This window comes from Saccostrea echinata, unplaced genomic scaffold (assembly GCF_033153115.1).
Source record: "Saccostrea echinata isolate AGI-Se365-2 ecotype Australia unplaced genomic scaffold, CSIRO_AGI_Sech_v1 ptg000015l, whole genome shotgun sequence".
Classification (NCBI taxonomy): domain Eukaryota; kingdom Metazoa; phylum Mollusca; class Bivalvia; order Ostreida; family Ostreidae; genus Saccostrea; species Saccostrea echinata.
In genome coordinates this window covers 13878175-13900346 of record NW_026889764.1, presented here as the reverse complement: position 1 = coordinate 13900346, position 22172 = coordinate 13878175, and the positions used below count along the sequence as shown (strand labels likewise).

The following is a 22172-nucleotide window of genomic DNA, read 5'->3' as shown; positions in this document are numbered from 1 at the left end:
AAAAAAACGGAGGGGTTTTATTGTTATTATTTCTTTTTAGGGAGGAGGGTTTGTGAAACATTTTCGTACATATATACATGTATTGTGTTACCTTCAAAATCTCAGCACCATGTCCTTTATATGATATATATATATATATATATATATATATATATATATATATATATATATATATATATATATATATATATATATATATATATATATATATATATATATATATATATATATATATGAAAATTAAAAATAACAAGGCAACAATGTTAGTAAAACGTAAGCGCTTTCATTATACTTCTTCAGACGTTTTACAATTCAATACTCTAATTCGTTGAATTGTAAAACGTCTGAAGAAGTATAATGAAAGCGCTTACGTTTTACTAACATTGTTGCCTTGTTATTTTTAATTTTCATATTAATTACCGGACACTGTGATATTTCTTTTCATTTTTTGGATATATATATATATATATATATATATATATATATCATATTCACACTTTGAGAAAAAAATGTGTTACAGTAAATAGTGAAAACTTCATGCACATATATGCAAGTTTGCCTTTTACAACTGAGTTCACATCCGGCGTGTGTATGCATTCATACATTTGGTCTGTCTTATATGCATACTACAAGATATTTGAATAAATTTTAATACATATGTAGAGGTAAATATGATTTCTTAGATTAATACACAAGTCAATACTCTGATTGGGAATTTCATATATTGACAGAATACGTTAATTTAACCTACCTGATAAAGCAGCACCGACACTTTCCTATCTATGTAGGTCAAATAAACTTAAGAAAATCTTATCAAGCAAGGACAGGCATACTTCTCTGCAAAGGCATAATGTGCTACAAATTTTTAAATTAAGTGTGCATAACCCCCTCCCCACCCCACCCCTACGAAATATATGTAGGTTTTTTCAAAACGTTTGGACAAGTTGAATGTTTTGACAAGTTTTTTTTTTAAATTATTATTATTTTCCTTTGCATACTAATTCTTACGTCGATTTTTTAAAGTACAAGTAGATAAAGATCCATCCGGGGAAAATCATGGGGGTACTCTCTTGATTCACGACCCCTTTCTTGTCCAGCGGCCCGTTTTACAAAAGAACTTACGACTAAAACCAAAAACTTAAAAGTTGATAGTAAAACTTTGTCGCAAAATTAACTATTCTGTTTGAAATTGCTAGCGAAAAAAATATGATTTATAAACATAAAAAAATGAATTCTCATATCAACATACATAAGTAATTATGCCTCTGCATACACAAACAATCAAATTAAGCCCCTTACAGGCCTACCCCATTGAAATTATATTTTCTCAAACAAAAATCATGATCCGCCCCTGGATAAAAAAAAAAGCAATCTATTATCGGTGATGGCGTAACCCTCATAACATGTGTCATCATTCATTAAGCTGTCCCACAACTATAGTATACTGATGATACCTTACTTTTGTCATTTACCTGCAACGCTTTGCACCGACTGTATATTATTCCTGTGACTTTATTCCTTAGTGTTTATTTATTTATTTTTGAAAAAGTCATATTGGGCTTTGTATAGCGCCATCCAATCAAAATAAAAGGATAATCAAGTGCTCGCGAAATCCACCAATCAAATGCTTTGTTTGGTAATCGCTCACCTGCCCGTGGAGAATGGCGTCAGTTGGCGTAAGTAGTATTTGTGAATTTTACTACGTTAATTTGCTCGATACTACAAATGCAAAAAAGGCTCAGAAGTTGCTCACAGTTTTCTCATTCTATGCAGATTATGACTTTTTTATCGTTTTTAACTTGTAAACACTGACAATAGTGTATTTGCAAAGCTTAAACGAAACACCGTACGCGTAAAAAAGTTGTAAAAGTTCGATTTAAATTACAACATGAGCCCCGTTTACCTCTACCTGATTACGATGTGTATTGCGGTGAAATTATTTGCCTGTAGCTACTGAAGCTATGTTGTATCGATTTTTGTTCCAGGTAAAATTCATAACAGAGTTTTATTTTCGTTTATCTCTATTTTTTTCATTTTTGTCGGTCTGAATCCAGTCACATCTTGAGAATATATTCCCGTTCAAAGTACAGTGACGACATTCGAGCCGTTGATAATACCAAAATCATTGATGCGTACATTTTTACTGCAGTTGTTGCACACGTTTTATTCCGTCCAACACTTCAAAAAATAAATGACAAAAACAAACCAATTAGTGGCGGATCTAAATATTTTACAACAATGGAACTTGTCTTTATCCGTATTCTGTAGTTCTTATATATCAATTACATATTATTAAATTTTTGATTAACCGTTACTATCTGTATTATATCTAATCAATGGTAATGTGCTTGAGGGAACTGAGGATTGAAAACAATTAAAGCAAAAATAAACAAACAAACAAAAAACATTACGTGTAAATATGGCCAATAGAACTTGGATAACCAGAATTTCATTGAAATTGAATTTTAATTTCATTAAAAGTTGTGCATGATTTTGAAAAAATGATTAAAATCAAGGACAAACTTAAATACTATTATTAGCTTTTCTAACTGCAAGGTGCTTAGGAGAATGTAAATCATTCTTTTGTCTTTAATATTTATTCCACAGTTTTAGTGAAATTTATTCATGTTAGTGTGACTTATTATACCTCTACTGATTTTTTCCCTATATAACATTAGATTGTTAGATGTAACTATTTCCCTAGAAATCATTATGAATGGACTGATCCCCGTGCGTTAGTCAAGTGAGCTAATCCCTGCTTCGAAAGCTAATTCCCGATTATCCGTAATCCTCTAGATTTTACTTTTACATTGGTATGATACATGAATGGACTAATCCCCGTGTGTAAAATAGTTCAGTGAGCTAAACCCTGCTTTGAAATCACGCTATCTGAATCCTCAAAATTTTACGTTTGTATCGGTATAATAAAATAGTTAAAAGTATATCATTGTGGAGTTAGCCTCGGGAAATAGTCCTGGCCTTGGGGAACTGGAATCTTGCTAACTCCCTCAATGATATACTTTAACTGTATACTAATACAGTGGTGGTCAGGCAAATTCAATCAAAAAGTGGCCATCATATAGTTCAGTTTAATTATAAATCAGGCTAGAATTCATGGGACCAGGGTTTGGATCATGTCTGATTTAGTTGAACCGGTTAAGGAACATTTTCACAGTATTAATTAAAAAATCCAGAATATGACCTAAAATTTCTTTACAAGTAAAATCAGTATTTTGTGTCACTAAGAGTTTATATATGATTTGTAAACATATCATTTTAAATCATAAGGATAACAAGTAAATTTTTATCAGTCCGGAAATTATTAATATTAATAAAGTTGAATTTGCAGTTTAATTAATAGGGCTTTCAAGGGATTTGTCTTATATTGAAATACTGTTGTTTTTTCGAGTTCCTATTGTTACTTTTAAATTTAGTTTAAAGCTTAATGAAAATGTAAGTTTGTGATATGAGTAATACCTTAGTGCAAATATAAAATATGAAAAATCATATATTTTTTTTTTTTTTCGCTTCCAGGAGCCTACACATTCCAAGAGGCCACATGCAGTTACTGAGAGATTAAAAGAATTCCTGAACACCCCGTCCCCCACCAAACAGAAGAGTTGCCCTGTCCCGGGGTGTTCCAAAGTCCTGAGTAGTGACCCTGGGCTCAGGTATCACATACAGGCTCATCACACTGACCACAGGGACTTTGTCTGTAACAGCTGTCATAGGACCTTCAAAAGGTCGGGAAATCTCTCACATTTAATGAAAGAAGTAACCTACAATTATATATATTGACATAAGGTTTCTTTTATTAAATACAGATTTTTTATTGCTTTAACTTTGTTTTCATGTTTATTTAACTTTTATAAATATGAAAGGAGAAAAAGTATGGGTTCACTACATTCCAAATTTTCTCCCTAAGAAGTTGCCCAAGATATGATAATTAAAACCATATCAGATGGAAGCTCAGAATGGTTAAGATTTTTTGTATAGGAAACCTTCATTCTTCAAGTTATATACTGTATAATTTTCAATTTATTCAGTCTAAATTCAAAGATCCTTAAGTAAACATCAAGGATATAATTCCAAATTTTCACCTGAGAGAGTTATCCAAGATATGATTCACCTCACATGGAAGCTCGATCAGAATATGGTTACATGTAAAGTTAAGATTTTTTGTACAGGAAAACCACATTTTTAAGTTATATTTATCAATTTATTTACTCTAAATTCAAAGATCCTTGATAAACATCAAGGAAATAATTTAGAAATGGTCACAAACTTTTGAGAACTCAGGAAAAATTATGTGATGTAGACATTTTTCATGTCAGCTGTAATTCATTAGAACATCCTATGGTTTTGAGTATAAATTTACATTGAAACAGATTACTTTTCTGTAAAAGGATACATGTATACATATATATTCATACACAAACAATCTCATCTATGAAACTGAATTTAAAATGTTACAGGGAAAATTTGGTGTGTTTGTGAACCTGGGAGCATGTGATAACTTGCATCAAAAGGGAAGTCACTTATACACAGGTTTTATTCATGCTCCAAGTTTGGGTTATCATCCTTGTAAACATTTAATGATTAGAGACACTTTTCCTCATGCTTAGTATTTTAAAACTTAGCCTCCCTTTTCCAAAGTTAAATACATGGTATGATCTTATTATGAATGAGAAACCACACATTTTATTGGCTTGTTTGTTTGATTTTTTTTTTTTTTTTTTTTTTTTTTTTTTTGACAAATCATTGAGAAAAAAAACCTGATTTAGCTACTGATAGTATTGTACATAGTATCAGGTATGTGGTAATTAAAATCATTGATATAAACTATGAAAAAAAAATTACTCCGTTATTTTTTCTTTGAGCTCTTTAACAATCACTTTTGCCTATTAGAATATATATATCCCATTTAAGGAAACTTCCTTAATTCAGTCTGGGTTTTACCAGACCTTATATCCTGAATTGCTTCATTGATGATGATTCATCGATTGCAGTGCAAGTTAAGTACTGGTAAAGGGGAGAAAAAAGAAGGAAGTGTCTCTTATTTTTAAATATCTACTGTAGTTCATAATTCATTTTTTAGTTCGAATGGCTTGAAGTATCACCTGAAAAAAAGAGCAGGCCGCTGCCAAGAGAATGTGATGGAGATACCAGAAAATGAGGTCAACGTTGACCAGAATCGTGTCAAATCAGGTATACAGACTATGACTAAGATGTACATGTCAGTGTGCAGGTGTTTAAATTGGATATTAATTTAAGGATGCACACTTTCATTTGTTGTAAAGAGCGGCAGTGGCCTTAGACGTGAAATGTTAACTTTGCTTAAAAGATGCACTACAAGGTGGCTATACTCACCATTTATTTTAAATGCTTCTTATTCAGTGTGAAAGTCTAGAAATAGGAAAATGTAACATTATTATAGTATATATACATATGGATATATGTAAATGGTAATAATAGACTTTTTTTGGTCATTTTAAAGTCCCAGAACCTCTGGATTTGATTGGTGATACCAGTACGTCCATTCTACCGTCCTTCTCAAACATGAACCAGAATGAGGCTGACAGTAGACTTATAGAGTTTGCTAAGATTGCCACTAGCCCCCAAAGTCCTTTAATGCAATCAGCTCCCCCTAAAGTGTGGGAAAAAAAGTAAGTCCCAGAGTTTTTGCTTGGAGTTTTCAATGAGAGTCTATGGATTTTTTTACATTTGATAAGTCATAAGTTGATACATTTGATGAGTGAAGATATATGTGGCTATCAGTCAAGTTTTGCACCTGTGACCAGGTAGCTCAACTGATAAAGCACTTGTTTAGAAACCAAAGAGTTAATTTTTAAAATTCATAGACTGATGGGGGCAAATATAAAAAAAAAAAATCAACTTTTTATGTTTGTAATTAATACTATGCTTAAAGTTTTAAAAACTTTTAAGTTCAAAATATAAAACTGTATATTTATTTTTGTCATGTGGCATGAAGCAGGCAGGTGTCAGATCGAGTCACAGGTGTTTAGAATTCATTGGCTATCAGATGCACATTGTTTGGTCGTAAAATTTTGTAATATGATGAAGTTTTAGATCGTGCTACATGTATCATCTGTTGATAAGATGGATCAGGATACAGCATTACAAATTCTCATGTAAACCAAAATATCAGCTGAAGATATGGCATGTTTAAAATATCAACAAATTAAACAGCTTGTGATATTTAGCCCCCCAAAAATGAATTGAAATCAGGATTTTAATTGCAGTTCAAGCAGTTTGTGATATTTAACCCCAAAGAATAAACCGAAATCTGGTTTTCATTTCAATTCAAACAATTTGATAATTGCAAACAAGTTAATTTAGGTTGGATATTACTTTAACATATTCAGATTGGCGTAAGTATGTGAATTATGTATCATAACCATTATACACATGGTTGGGGCATAATTTTCTGTTTGTTTCAATTTTAATTGATGTTAATTTGTTTGTAGCCCTGCAGTCAGACACATTAAATTCCCAGAAAAAGCAAGTTCTACAACTGTGGCAAGTCAGACATCTAGAGATGACAATGGGTAAATATTTACATCAACTACACAGGTCAGAATAAAAACAGCTTAAAAACATTACTGAACAAAAATGTCAAATGCTAAATACTCTATGAATGAAGGTGCATATTAATAATATTAATTATGCCTGAGAAAAATAAAAAGATTAATTTTTTTTCCTTATATATCTTGCTTTCAATTTTGTTTTGAGAACTAACAGGAGTTATAGCCCTTAGACTGCTTGAAATTTGTATGAATTGACAATTTGACATTGAAAGCAAATAGATATTAGACATAAAACAGTGTGGTTCTTAAATGCTTGCTATGAATGCTTTAGAATCCTTAAAAATTCAGAATATTTGATCCAGAGTAGTGATTAGGAAGGCTAGAATTGTCAGGAAATTTTGATTTCAGTTTTGGATCAGAATATTGCCAACAAAGTCATTGTACCAATAAGTTCATTTTTTAATGAACTATGGATTCTATAATTTAAGATATGAGCCAACAGAGCTATTGAACACATTTATATAAACTGTTTCCATATTTCTTTTTTATTTAAAAAAATTAGAGGTGTGGTTAAATTTAGTTCCATTGTTTGAATTTTAGGAATTATTGTGATGATGGCAGTGATCCTAAAGTCACGTCCTCCTCGCCATTCTCAGGGGGTCTCAGTCAGAATTCAAACTTGGAGGAAACGTGGTCTCATAGCTGGCCAAAGGCTGTGTGGCAGTGCTTCATTAAAGGTATGTACACAACAAGATAGTCTGTCATCAACTTCACTTATACAGTCAAACCTTATTATCTCTTATTAGATAGGTCCTAGAAAAAAACTTAGATATCATATGATTCAAAATACTTAAAATAAAAAGTGGTTGGGACTTCCAGTTAACTCACTTTGACATATATCCAGTGTAATTGAGATATATATATCAGTGTTTGTGATATCAAAGTTGAAAAGTAGTTTATAATTGATATGAAAGTTACGAAATATAAATGTTACAAACTGCTTGTAATCAAATGAGATATAGGCTTGATTGAAAAAGCAGTATTTTTATCCAATGCTAAGAGTTATCTTCTCTTTGTGCATGCAGTCATGAACTCATGGTAAGTGTCGATTGCCGTTGTTCACCAGTAACCATGGTAACTTGTCTGTAGCCTTGACATTTAACAGCACAAATATTTTTAATGTTTTAGATCTGAATGGTAAAAGATTCAATGCTAATATCACCATGTTTTTGATTTGCCAGTTGCACACTGATTGACTGGTGAAGTAGGCAGAAAATAGTCATACATTGTAATGATACATACATGTAGAATCAGTACTGCAGTTTTACTCAGAGAGACATCATTTTGATATTTTACCCATCACAAAAGATATTAAATAAGTGTAAATAACATTTTAATCATGTTGATACCCCTAATTGTGTAATGTATTGTAGGAACTATATGTATTGTGACAGCATATCCATATATTCTGTTTTTGCTTTACATACTGTAACAGTATAAATATATTAGGTTCCTTTGTTGCATACATTCTTTGTACATAGAATTTTTTAAAAAAAAAATATTTTCCTCTCACAACTGAAATAATGAAAATATTGTTCTTAGTACATAGAATTTGCTATGTTGATTGGATATTCAGACCTTTTGATGCAGTGAAAAATAGCAAACCAAATCTTTTGTCTTTAATTAAAGTGTATATGTTGCAGACACAAGAATCCATTTTGTGGACAGTAGTGACAGACAGGAAGTAGAAACCTCACAATGGCTGACTGTGGAGAACCTAGCCAAACAGGAAACCATAGCAACGCAGGCAGCAGGATCTGACAGGAAATTGAACCAAAGGTATTCAGCTGAAAATTATTTATGGAACAGGGTTCGACGCTTAAATTAGTCTGTTAGTCTCAGACTAATGCATTTTTGTTTGGACAAATAAAACCTGTGGCTAAATTTGTCCAAACGGACCAATAAAAACTTCTGGGAAACAATTTGAATAAATTATCAAGATCCAATTCTTGACAACTTTTACTTGAAACATGGCATGTATTTTTAGCTTTCTAGCTTCTTTGGGTTAATTAGGTATAGGTAATTCAGTTTAGCACTTAATTTTACAACTGATTGATATGAAGTTAAACGTTTTAGCAATTATGATTTAGTATGACACATAAAAGAAAGATGTCAGATATTTTGGATGTAATGTATAGAGAAAAAGAAAGAGACTGGGAACACAATCATATTTCCTGTTCGATTTCAAAGAATCTGTTGAATGAAATACTACACCTAAAGGCTTTGTTTATTTCATAAAGTAATAAGAATTACACTATAATGTTTATTTTCAAATTAATCATTACAAAACATTGATGTTTCCTTTTTTTGATGGACTCATAAAATCGAATGCCAACTAGAAAAAGTAAGGAAGCACCAGTCCAGGCTAACAAGAGGCCCATGGATCACATTGCTCACCTGAGCACATTGGCTAGTTGGCTAGGAAGAAACAGAAATCAGGTCAATACTGAACAGGGGGAGGGGAGCAAATTTAAATTTACACTACCTCAGGATGCTTCCATATCAATATTACTAATCATGATTTTGATGTTCTTAAACAGAAGAATTTTAAAAAAAAATCCCTATACTTTCCTATGTAAAACTCTGATCACTCATTGTGGCCCCACCCAACCCACCCTAAATTTGAACAAATTTGAATCTACACTACCTGAAGATGCTTCTATAATGATACATGTATGACTAATCATGGCCTTTGCTATTCTTGAGCAGCAGATTTCTTCAAGATGATTCCTATATATATTCTTATGCAAAACTTTGACCCTCTGTTGTGCCCCCAATTTACCCCTGGGGGTCATAATTTGAACAAACTTGATTCTACAATACCTAAGGTTGCTTCTGTATAAATATGATTAATAATGGCTTAGTTGTTCTTGAGAAGATATTAAAGATTATTTTGAAAAGATTAAAGATATTTCCTACGCGGGTATATCAAGGAAGCATTCAAATCATTTCTCGGGAAATTTAGACTTTAAAAAGAAAATTAAGTGTGATAATTAATGAAAGCCGCTGATAAAACACAAACTATTATGAACTATTGCATAAAGAAAAAAGAGTGTCTGGGGCAAAGAAGTGCACCACCACCACATCATCACGTGACTGCTATTATTAGCCAAATATTCCTTAATTAAAAAACTAACAGAACAACAATACCCCAGGGTATTATAACTTCTTTGAGTAACTAATATAGTTAAAAAACATTTATTATGCCTAAAAAGTGCTGCTTGAATCCCACTGTCTGGTTGGTAAAATAATTATTCCACACATTCGCATGAAACCTTACCCGATGTTTTGAATTTTATACATATATCCCGAGATTTTTCTTCAGACCATGCTTACCTCTCGATTCTAGCAGCACTTTCCAAGTATTTTAGAAGGCAAGCTCTCGATCTGTACAAATCTTATGTTTTGAAGTATCTAGCTTATTGTTGTTCTTTTACATTGTTGTCACGAATGACAGAGGAAAGGCCAACTTGGATATGCAAATAGCTGACTGTCTTCAAAAGAAAATATAATCGATGAAAATAAATTTGCATACCTGTTTAATAAACATTAAATCCATATGAATCACATATAATATTCACGGAATTTGCTTCTAACCCCCCTTTAACGTATCTTTGTATATGCCGTCTTAGCCAAAATCTCTTTACACAACATGATCAAATCCCAAAACTTGATGAACACTTATGACTTAATCTGTCGGAGATTCTAATCCAAGTGACAGTTACAGCATAACAAAATAAAAGCATTTTATTTTTGTTAATATTAACATGTTTCTATTCATTTTCTGGAGTTAAATTACATTTCTAAATTCCAGTATTATGAAAACTTGTGTTCTAAAATTGACGTCATTTCGCCTACTATGACGTCATAATTTATCACTGATTTAGTCAAGTAAGAATATCTGAATGTCTCCTTAACACCCCTGCGTATGTAATGTGTATGATCAGGTTCTTAAAGGGATATTTAAGTTTTCCTTTTACTCTGTCTGAGTTAATGATTGGAATGATTATTAAGACAGCTCTCTCTAAGGGTAAATCACACAGAAGTTAATTTTTCTCTTATCTAGAGATGGGGACTGGGTAAGGTACGACTTGCACCATGTTTCTCCCAGGGCTAGGTTCCCACTGATAGATAAGAACCAGGTGTCTCAATCTTCTTCAGATTTACTACACCCAGAACTTAACATCAATTCCCTAGGATACTTGCCACTGGTGTTTATAACTTTTATGCTTTTATTTTGCTCTTGCACACAACTTCATTGCCAAATCAACGTCCGACTTCTTCAGCTAGCTTCTGAATGCCTGACTTTCCCAAAGCTTTGCCTTATATATACCCTTTGTTTTGGCTAGTCCATTCCAAGGGTTGTCAGGTCATTCCACTATTTGAAGTCTTCAATGCATTTTACTTAAATGCCACTTAACCATTACACCTATACATTCCTATGTAAAACTTTGACCCACTGTGTTGGTCCCACCCTACCCCAAGGGGTCATCATTTGAACAAATTTGAATCTAAACTTCCTGAGGATAATTTTGTATTGATATTACTGATAATGGCTTAGCTGTTCTTGAGAAGAAGATTTTTAACGATATTCCCTGTATATTCCTATGGTAAACTTTGATTTTTTGAACAAACTTGAATCTACACTAGGCCTACCTGAGGATACTTCTATTATAATATGACTAATTGTGGCTTCGCTGTTCTCAAGAAGATTTTTGAAGACATTTCCTATATATTCCTTATGTAAAACTTTAACCCCTTTTTGTGACCCCGCCCTACCCCAGGGGTTGATAGAACAAACTTGAATCAAGAGTATGTTATGAAGCTTTTACTTAAAAAATTTTAATCCCCTTCACCAAAGGATGCTTTATGGCAAGTTGGTTGAAATTGGCCAAGTGGTTCTTGAGAAGAAGTCGAAAATGCAAATAGTTTACAGACGGCAGACAGACTCCAGACACTCTTTGATCCATCCCCACAATGTCAAGGTTTTGTGATTTCGGAACTCCGCACAAACCCTTGACATAAGTTGCTATTTAAAAGTTGGGCTAGAAAGCTACTATTTCATTTGTTCCTGGTCTAGTACTGGAACCAATCAGAAAACAGCTTTTATTGTTGGTAAGTTTTGTAAACAAATATGACTCGTCTATAAAATGAAAAGTGTCGATATTGTAGAATTTGTGACTAGTTACATTAAATGAAACATGGGGGATAAATTTTTGGAAGATCGTCCTCCTAAAAATCACAAAAGATATGCTCTGAAGTTGGACCATTTGAAAACCACGGATTTGAAAAATATATTCTCACTGGTTAGTTTATAATTACCAATTACATCATGTGTAACCACAAACCCAACTTTTAAATAGGGACTTATGTCAAGGGTTTGTGTGGAGTTCCGAAATCGCAAAACCTTGACATTGTGAGGATGTCTTTGATCAGAAAAGCTCACTTGAGCCCTCGGCTCAGGTGAGCTAAAATGGTAGTGTCAAACCCTTAATGGAATATGTAATCAGTGATCAATTTAAACTCAATCTAATTAAAGTCAAGACTTCCTAGATTCATGCTGTATATATACTTTGTTTACGCAGAATGTATACGACACAGATCTAAGATTTTAAATAAATTGATTTTTAACTTTTACTAAATTTTCAGTTCTGTTTTTCCATTTTATACATGTATGTTCTTAAATTGCATGTTCAAAACTTTGATTGCTCCATAGCTTTTATACTGCATATTTTCATATGCAAATTAAGTATAAAGAACATTTAACTCTTTATTTGCATCTGCATGTTTACATTTGATATCACAATTTCAAAGGTTTAAAAAGTTTTTATTGAACCAGCTCTTTCCTGTTTACAATAAAGAATAAAGCTGATTCCAGTAAATAATTAAAGGGTTATTTGTACGTCACATTACTCTCTTTATACTAATTAAGAAGTGTAGAAGAATTGTTCTTACTGGACTGAATTTTTCTTACAAAATTTCATTTAAATGTTTTCTAAAGTTATTGCTTGTTGATATTTAAAGCTCTGAAATGTATATGAACCATTACCTGAATCTGATTGGCCAGTGTATACTTTTCGTATTTGTGAGGCATTGAGTCTGACTGTTAAGACTTATTTCTTTTAAATAATAAATGACTTTGATACATGATTGTTTAATTAATAGCTGTAGTGTTTTGAAATGATATACTAGCTTTTTTCTTTATCAGCTATGGTTGTAATGGGCTACGTCTTTGTGTCATCAACAAAATGACTGAAGAAGTTGACACTAAAAGACTACATCTGTTATTCAGTCCTGATATTGTAGGACAGCCCTCTCTTTGGGCTGATTGCACAGAAGACCATCCATTCTTTGTGAAAGACAAAGGTACACAGATCAACCACTGATGGATCAGACTTCCTTTTCTACATTTATCTTTTTGTCAGCAAGGTTTTTAATAAGTGAATGTTCATACAGAATGAGAAGTTTTTCCATAGTTCAAACATTTTATCTATGAGTTGGTTCCAAATTAATTATTTTTTTTAAAAAAAAACCCCTCCAGAATCTTTATTTTGCTGAAAATAACATGTACTGTAAACCAACTATTATTCGCGATTCATCAGTTTGAAATCAATCCTCGACTATTAATTTTCTCAATTGAGGAAACGATTCTCTACAACAATGTACAAATACAAAACAAAATAAAATATTCGCGAGTTAAAGTAGGTCATGAAACTCGTGGATATTTCTTGCACGTGAATAAAAGTTGATTTACAGTATCTGTACATGTAAATCCAATTGCATGTTGACAGTTTATTAGAAAAAAATATTGGCAATTTTTGTAGGATGGTCTTCATGCAACCCTTTGTTGACTCATGATAATTTCGGGATTCCAAGTAATGTCCTTGAGGAGAATGACTTGTGTCTTCCCCCAGACCATCCAAAGGCTTGTCTGTCTGATGAAGTGTTTCACACCTCAAAACGGTATGCATCTGTGTCTAGCACTCTGCAATAATTTGTAAATTTGATTTCTGGATTTTTTATTGTTTAGTAAATAAAGGTCTTCTTTCTGTTTTGAATGTATTACTGTAAAGGGGAGGTCAAAAGTTCAGTGTCTGACAAAAAAAATATAAAAGTATGTAGTTTTCATCTAGACCCCCAACTTTTCTTTAGACGGGACGTATTATGTTATGGTGTTCATGTCCGTCTGTCTGTCCTTCTGTCTGTCTGTTAGCTTTTCTCGTGTCCGGCTCATAACTTTAATACTATTAGGCTTAAGATTATCAAACTTTGTCAGCTGATACTTCTTGGGTAGAAGGTGTGTCGCGCACTAAAAGTAGGTCGCTCTGACCTTTAATTAAGATGCTATGGCCAAATATGAAAAAAACCCGTCCGGCTCATAACTAGAAAACTATTGGACTTAGAATCATCAAACTTGGCCAATTTATGCATCTTAGATAGAAGGTGTGTCGCGACCTATTTCAAGGTCACTGTGACCTTTAATTTAAGTGAAATTTAAAAAAAACTGTCTTTTTACTATTAGATTACACAATCCCAAAAAATGCAAGTGTTGCAATATCCTTATTAAAAAAATGTTAAATCAAGAAAATACTTATTTTTTTCATTATATACTTTACAGCAATCTATAACGAATGTAATTATTACAAGAGAAATTCCACCTCTCCCAGGTGTGTAATTATCAAGCACTGGTCAAGGAGAATTTGATAACAGAAAATTGCACATCAAATTAGAGAGAAATTAATGAGTTTAATGTGAGGAGCTAACTGGTAGAGCATCTCTGATCAAGCAGGTGTTATCTATATCTCTTGGGAACTGGGCAAAAAGAATCAGCTGTGTTGGATTAAATAGTTGGCTAGCCTAACTTTTAAAATGAATTTGGTGAAAAGTAGTTAAAACTTATTTGATATTTTATGATTAATTAATTTGATATTGTATAATAATCTAATTTGATATTGTATAATATAATTAAAACTGAATTGCAGCTTAAAACCAGTCAGAAATTAAATCTTAAAAAAATCAAGTATTTTAAAAAAAAAAGTTTTAATTATGGTAGATAGTCCCTACAAATCTAAGGGTAATGCAGGAACCTTATCAAAAATGTTAAAAATGTTGCATCAAGATTACACAAGTTCTTTTTTCTTTTTATAAATCATTGTAACAAATTAAAAAAAAATCTTTGTTTTCAAATTTAATTTCAGAATGACATAAATATGCATTTTTATTGCACTACACGGCAGATCGTATGTATAGATCCATTCATCCCTTGGGAGTAATGAGTGGACATGCATCCAGTTAAAGATTAATTAATGAGTTCAGTGTAGGGAGGCTAGCTGTCCCAATCATTTCTTTTAAAGGATCTCTGATCAAGCAGCTCTTATCTGTATCCTTTGGGAATTAGACAGAAGAACTGCTTGTCAGCTTATAGCATATGTCATTTGATGGCCAGCCTTTTATTTTTAATATTAATTAGATATAGATTAAGTTGTTAAGACTAAATTGATATTGTTTAATATGATATTTTTATTTAATTTTTTGAAAATATCAACTAGTTCAGAGCATCATGTCTCACAAATCTTTAAAAAAAAAAGGGGGGGGGGACTGCAGATGGGCATTTGTCAAGCTCTAACACAACCAGTTGAAGATCTATAATGTAATATTTGTTATAATTAATGCCTACACCACAGGAGATGTATAACAAATATTATAAGAAATGGAAAAATCATTGAAATCCTTGTATCAAGGTTTACATGATTTTTTTGCAATCTAAACTGTTTATGACAATTGAACAATATTTGACGGGCTTATCATGCTGTGGCAGGGCACTTTATTCTTTATGTATTCATATAGCTGCAGAACTGTAGCTCTCTGAAAAAAAAATTGATGAACCGGAGAGCTACAGTGCCACCCACAGAAAAAAATGTATACCAGGGGGTATTTATTGCGCACAAAAAAGTGCGCTGTTTCTCGATTTATTTCTCCGTAATTTTAAACTGCAATCTCTAAATATACTGACCGTGTGTTCCTAACACATTTTTGCACTATTCCCACATCAAAACATATCCTATAACCGTTGTTAATAGCCCCCCTGGGCCTGAAATTAAAACCATCCAAAATTTCGCTTGTTAATGTACTGCCACTTGGGGTGGCTAGACAATTCGGCCAAACATGCTTCATAAAGATGTCAACTACAAGAGTAGCTGATAGAGGTCTAAGGAATTTTTTGAAATCTAGCTTTGTGCAGTTGAGGTAAGAATTTGGAGAAATAAATCCAGAACCAAGAGCAACTTTTTGTGCGCAATAAATACACAGTTTTTTCTATGGGTGGCACTGTAGCTCTCCGGTCTGTCAATTTTTTTTTTTCTGGAGAGCTACAGTTCTGCAGCTAGTATTCATATATCTTAAATTCTTGGATATTTGGAATTTTTTTTTTTTTTTTGGCTTCTCAAGTTTGAGATGATGTTTGACTGTTCTTTGTACTTTGAAGTTGAAGTAATCTTAAAAATCTCTGTTGTTATTGGTGACTTTGTTTTTATTCAGGTATGATTTAACCCCACAAGATCAGTCAGCTGTTTTTGCTCTGAGCCATATGGCCAAGGTATGTTTGATTGCTTGAGTAGATCATCTCTGGATCTATAATTTAACAAGAGTGTCAAAGTTTTAATATTTGTCACAATTTCAACATTTCAATAAATTCAGGAACTTAAAATTACATTTTCACCCCACCAGAAAGTAAAACATTTTTTTTTCATTTGAAATATCAGCTTCTTATTTTTAAAATGATGCTGAGAGAAAAAAACATCAAGAAGATGAACAAAACTCATTAAAACTTATTTCATGTAGCAAAAACGGGACTCGGATTCTACATCTAGTCCCCATTCTGGTTCTGGTTCACCGACCAAAAAGCGGCCAATCAAAGAAGAGGAGGGAAAGAAACCCAAGAGGCCAATGAATGCATTCCTTCTATTTGCTCAAAGGCACCGACTGAACTTGACCCAGGACTACCCAGGGAAAGACAATCGGTATGTTATACTTGATTCATATGTATTGAACATAGGGAGAAGCAATTGGTAGCTGAAATATGAAATACTCCTCAGCAGGAGAACATTCAGTATGTTTAATATATAAGTGAAATCTAATAGAAATGAATTTTCTTGTTGTGATTAAGTTATGATTTCTTGCAAGGTTTTCAAACAAGCAAATGAAAGTGATTTTCAACTAAAGCTTAAAACAATGTCAATCTAAATGTATCTTTGTTTTATGAATGAATTGAGGGGAATTTTTTTCCTATAATTATGTCTCATTTGGCGGGAATGCAGATACATTATTAATGACCCTGAATCTTACTTATAAGGGAAATTTCTGAATCTTGTAGAGGACTTTGCACTATGTTCTTTATACAGATAAAGAATCTTGATTAGCCTCATAAATTTAATTCTCTTCTCAGGCCAATTTTCTCCAAAACAGATGTGGGAAGGAGGCTTTTTTAAAAAATAATTTTATTGGCAATAAAGTTGATGAGGGAGTTATTTTTAGCTCACCTGAGCTGAAAGCTCAAGTGAGCTCTTCTGATCACCCATTGTCCGTCGTCCGTCCGTCTGTCCGTCCGTCCGTCCGTCCGTCTGTCTGTCTGTCCGTCCGTCTGTAAACTTTTCACATTTTCGACTTCTTCTCAAGAACCACTGGGCCAATTTTAACCAAACTTGGTACAAAGCAACCTTGGGTGAAGAGGAGTTTAAATTGTAAAAATGATGGGCCAAGTCCCCTTCAAAGGGGAGATAATCAAGAAAATACAAAAATTGGGTGGGGTCATTAAAAAATCTTCTTCTCAAGAACCACTGGGCCAGAAAAGCTGAAACTTATGTGGAAGCATGCTGGGGTAGTGTAGATTCTAAATTGTTCAAATCATGACCCCCAGGGGTAGGGCGGGGCCACAATAGGGAATCCAAGTTTTACATTGAAATATATAGGAAAAATCTTTAAAAATCTTCTTCTCAAGAACCACTGGGCCAGAAAAGCTGAAACTTATTTGGAAGCATGCTGGGGTAGTGTAGATTCTAAATTATTCAAATCATGACCCCCTGGGATAGGGCGGGGCCACAATAGGGAATCCAAGTTTTACATTGAAATATATAGGAAAAATCTTTAAAAATCTTCTTCTCAGGAACCACTGGGTCAGAAAAGCTGAAACTTAATTGGAAGCATGCTGGGGTAGTGTAGATTCTAAATTGTTCAAATCATGACCCCCCAGGGGTAAGGCGGGGCCACAATAGGGAATCCAAGTTTTACATTGAAATATATAGGAAAAATCTTTAAAAATCTTCTTCTCAAGAACCACTGGGTCAGAAAAGCTGAAACTTAATTGGAAGCATGCTGGGGTAGTGTAGATTCTAAATTGTTCAAATCATGACCCCCAGGGGTAGGGCGGGGCCACAATAGGGAATCCAAGTTTTACATTGAAATATATAGGAAAAATCTTTAAAAATCTTCTTCTCAAGAACCACTGGGCCAGAAAAGCTGAAACTTATGTGGAAGCATGCTGGGGTAGTGTAGATTCTAAATTGTTCAATTCATGACCCCCAGGGGTAGGGCGGGACCACAATAGGGAATCCAAGTTTTACATTGAAATATATAGGAAAAATCTTTAAAAATCTTCCTCTCAAGAACCACTGGGCCAGAAAAGCTGAAACTTAATTGGAAGCATCCTGGGGTAGTGTAGATTCCAATTGTTCAAATCATGACCCCTAGGGATAGGGCGGGGCCACAATAAGTACTGGGGGGGGGAGAAATCAGGTGAAAAACAGCAAGGCCAAAGTTACTCAGGTGAGCGCTGTGGCCCATGGGCCTCTTGTTTTTTTATACCCAAAATTTCTATAAGATATAATAAAAACTTAAAAAAGTGTTTTGTAGTGCTATCAGTGTAACATGTTAGTATGTTTTGTAGTGCTATCAGACAGTATAAAATGTTAGAATGTTTTGTGCTGTTAGTGTAACATGTCAGAATGTTTTGTAGTGCTATTAGTGTAACATGTTAGAATGTTTTGTAGTGCTATCAGTGTAACATGTTAGTATGTTTTGTAGTGCCATCAGTGTAACATGTTAGTATGTTTTGTAATGCTATCAGTGTAACATATTAGTATGTTTTGTAGTTCTATTAAATCAGTGTAACATATTAGTATGTTTTGTAGTGCTATCAGTGTAACATGTTAGTATGTTTTGTAGTGCTATTAAATCAGTGTAACATATTAGTATGTTCTGTAGTGCCATCAGTGTAACATGTTAGTATGTTTTATAGTGCCATCAGTGTAACATATTGGTATGTTTTGTAGTGCTATCAGTGTAACATATTAGTATGTTTTGTAGTGCTATCAGTGTAACATATTAGTACCTTTTTAAGTGCTATCAGTGAAACATATGAGTATGTTTTGTACTGCTATCAGTGTAACATATGAGTATGTTTTGTAGTGCTGTCAGTGTAACATGTTATAATGTTTTCTAGTGTTATCAGTGTAACATGTTAGTATGTTTTGTATTGGTATTAAATTAGTGTAACATATTAGTATGTTTTGTAGTGCTATCAGTATAATCCTTGGAGACAAGTGGAAGAACATGAAAGAAGAAGAAAAGATGGTGTATGAAGAAGAGGCCAGGGTGCTTGCAGAAAAACAAAAGCAGAAGCATCCAAACTGTTGGAAGAGAAAAAAATAGAAAGATCTTTAACTCAAGTAAGTCAGTGTACTGTTACATATTTTATAGGGCAAAGGATTTTCTGCACAAACAAAGTAAGAGAAATGTTAAAGTCAGTGTTTTTATAGATTTTTATTTCCCAAGGACATGACATATATTTAACATTTTACAAAATAATTTAAGGTTACCGATTTTGAAGCCTCCATGATAAAAGTACAGGCAGCTATAAGTCTTTTTTTTTTTTTAATTAGGCCATTCCAAGTTTTTTCTCTGTTTAGCGTCCATCCATCTTTCAAAAACCTACCTACCTATTCACAAAAAACAAACAAGCCAAAAAATAAAACACAGACTTTATAGTCTTTAAAATGACGTAACACAAAGCATTTCATTTCATTAATCTGCGTATTTTTCTTGCACAAAAATCTACTCTTTAGCAAAATCCAGGTATTAAATGCTTAAAATATACATAATATGGCATATTGTAAACAAATACTTAGAGATATTGACAGAATTGAAGACTTTGACCAGAATAGTCAATTTCGGGACTCCTGATTTTGTTTTGTTTTTTCTCTTATTGGTTGTCATAAACCAAGGCGCACGCAGGCGCTAAACATAGAAAAAAACTTGGAATGGCCTTATGTAAAATAATAAGAAAATATGATATAACATATATTTTTTTTTATTAAGGGAAAAAATATATGAAAATTACTTTCACAAGATTTTTACCAGGTATCTGTTATTGTTTATTTTATGTTTTACATGTATCATCATGATCATCTTTGTTTTCAGTTTACATCGATCTCATTAAAAACAAAAACCTGGACCACTGCCAAATCCTGTGCTATACACATATAATTTATATTTTGTATGTATTTTATGTCTTATACATGTACATGTATACTTTTACTAAAGGATAGTTGCAATTTGCTGTTTAAAAGCTTGATTTTTCTTTATTGGTCACAATTTATTTATTTCTTCAAGTGCTCACATTGTTTAATGCCATTCTTATTAACAAAATGACTCACAGATAACATTAAAATGTAATATGCCAATGTGTATTTGATCATACATATTTTTACAATTAAATAGGTGCAAATTGAAGCAATGTAAAATATTGTATTGTTTACCTCCCTGCTTTCAGGAAGACAGACATTAAAATAATGTAGTGCTTATAATTGATTTCAGTAATAATATCAGTGGGATGTGATTTCAAGACACATTGCAAAATAAGATATTTGAAAGCAAATAACAAGCCCAGATATAATTTGATGTTTAAAGTTATAAGTTTTTTTTTTTCCAATAAATCCTGTAAATTCTATTTATCACTTTTTTCCTGCTTCAATAATTTTTTCTTGAAAGTCAAAGTAAATAAAAAAAAAAAACAATACTTTCCAAAAATTAAAGCCTGCTTTTTTTGCATTCTCACTTCATTACTGCAAACATTCCAAGCCTTTTGTATATCCAATAAGAAGAAACAACAACAAAGATGGAGACATAGCATAATACTGTATTCTGAGATATATTTTTCTTCTTGGTTTTTTTTTTCATTCACACATATAGTAACAGTTTTTATCCAGTTGAATATAAACAAACATCTATTCATCAATTCTCACTCATTTGAATTCATTTTTAATGAAGTAACCCATAACATGTAAATGACTACCGGGATGAAAATAAAAAAGAGTCAAAACGCTGACCAGTATACAGTATTTTTGTTTTTTGCTTTGATGTTTTCTGGTGATTTTTTGTATGGATTATTTATTAATATTTAAAGGAACCATTTGGAATGTTGCATTTTTATCCACTAGGGATGTAAAATTTAGATGCTTTTTATTTATTATGTTTTCATATTTTATTATAGTTAACGTTTAAGATATGTATGCAAAAAAGCTATTTAATGTTAAAAAAATATAAAGTTGAAGTATTTTCCTTGAAAGTGAGATATGTTGCGTATTTGTTAAGTAAGGAACATTGAAGTGTGTTATGTGCAATAATGTATTCAAAAGTTTCCAGAGAAAGAAAGAAATTATACCAATTATGCAATGTTGAATTTTGTTGCTCATTAAAAGCATATAATCACAATATATAACAAATTTCTGAGAAAATACAGTTTGATTTTAGGGAAGACTTTTTTTAATTTAAAAGTTTTGTAAAAAGCAACTTGCCAAGTACTAATAACCAGGTTTTAATGTAAGACCGGAAGTGATTAATGATACCTTAATTCCCTCCATTTTTTAATTAATTCTAACCTAATCATATATGTTGGTTGTGGAAAACAGTTATGTTGGTTGTTCAAAGAATGTCGATCATTGTATGTATTTTAATTTTTTTCTATTTAATCTAGTCTACAATTACATCTAGTGCTTTAAATAGGATTCATTTGTGCATGATTCTGCAAGAGAGTGTTCAAATGGCCAACTAATTATGATTATTATAGTTGTTAAAATTTTGCATGCTTTGTTACATGTAAGAATGATTGCACAGAAAACACATGCCGTTTTTCATATTTGATAACCATTTTATACTGTTGTTTTGAAATGCCGAAAAAAGGAAGGCAGCATTATATTAAGTTTATTTCCATCAAGAAAACTTCGGATTTCATTCTCATTTCCATAAAGATATTTGTACATCGAAGATTTTTTATTCATTTTATAAGCTATACATGCCATATATAGAAATGGAAGAATTTTTTTTCAGAATATTTCTTGCCTATTATATTAAAATTGGCGTCGCAAACGTATATTGAATCCTGTTTTGTTTTATCATCAGTTTGTGAAAGAGAAACAGATCTAAAGTTTGAAAACATTTTGTCTCTCTTTCTCATATATATATATATATATATATATATATATATATATATATATATATATATATATATAT

At 32.2% G+C, this 22172-nt stretch overlaps 1 protein-coding gene across 1 annotated transcript; it reads left to right on the top strand.

The window, feature by feature from the left end:
- Positions 1-1516: 1516 nt before the first annotated feature.
- On the top strand, positions 1517-20645 carry LOC133187561 (HMG box-containing protein 1-like). The gene is made up of 13 exons (XM_061322963.1): positions 1517-1676; positions 3535-3743; positions 5099-5208; positions 5498-5666; positions 6489-6569; positions 7149-7285; positions 8252-8387; positions 12817-12974; positions 13433-13571; positions 16146-16203; positions 16449-16627; positions 19178-19330; positions 20082-20645. Exons 1-12 carry the CDS (start codon positions 1662-1664, stop codon positions 19311-19313), a joined length of 1527 nt encoding a protein of 508 aa, XP_061178947.1. The 5' UTR covers positions 1517-1661; the 3' UTR covers positions 19314-19330; positions 20082-20645.
- The last annotated feature ends 1527 nt before the right edge of the window (positions 20646-22172 follow it).

Bases quoted from the DNA above. Each gene is read 5' to 3' on its own strand.
- LOC133187561 (XM_061322963.1), top strand. The intron at 5,209-5,497 runs GTATACAGACTA...GTCATTTTAAAG, and splicing joins CCAGAATCGTGTCAAATCAG to TCCCAGAACCTCTGGATTTG. The intron at 5,667-6,488 runs GTAAGTCCCAGA...ATTTGTTTGTAG, and splicing joins CCTAAAGTGTGGGAAAAAAA to CCCTGCAGTCAGACACATTA.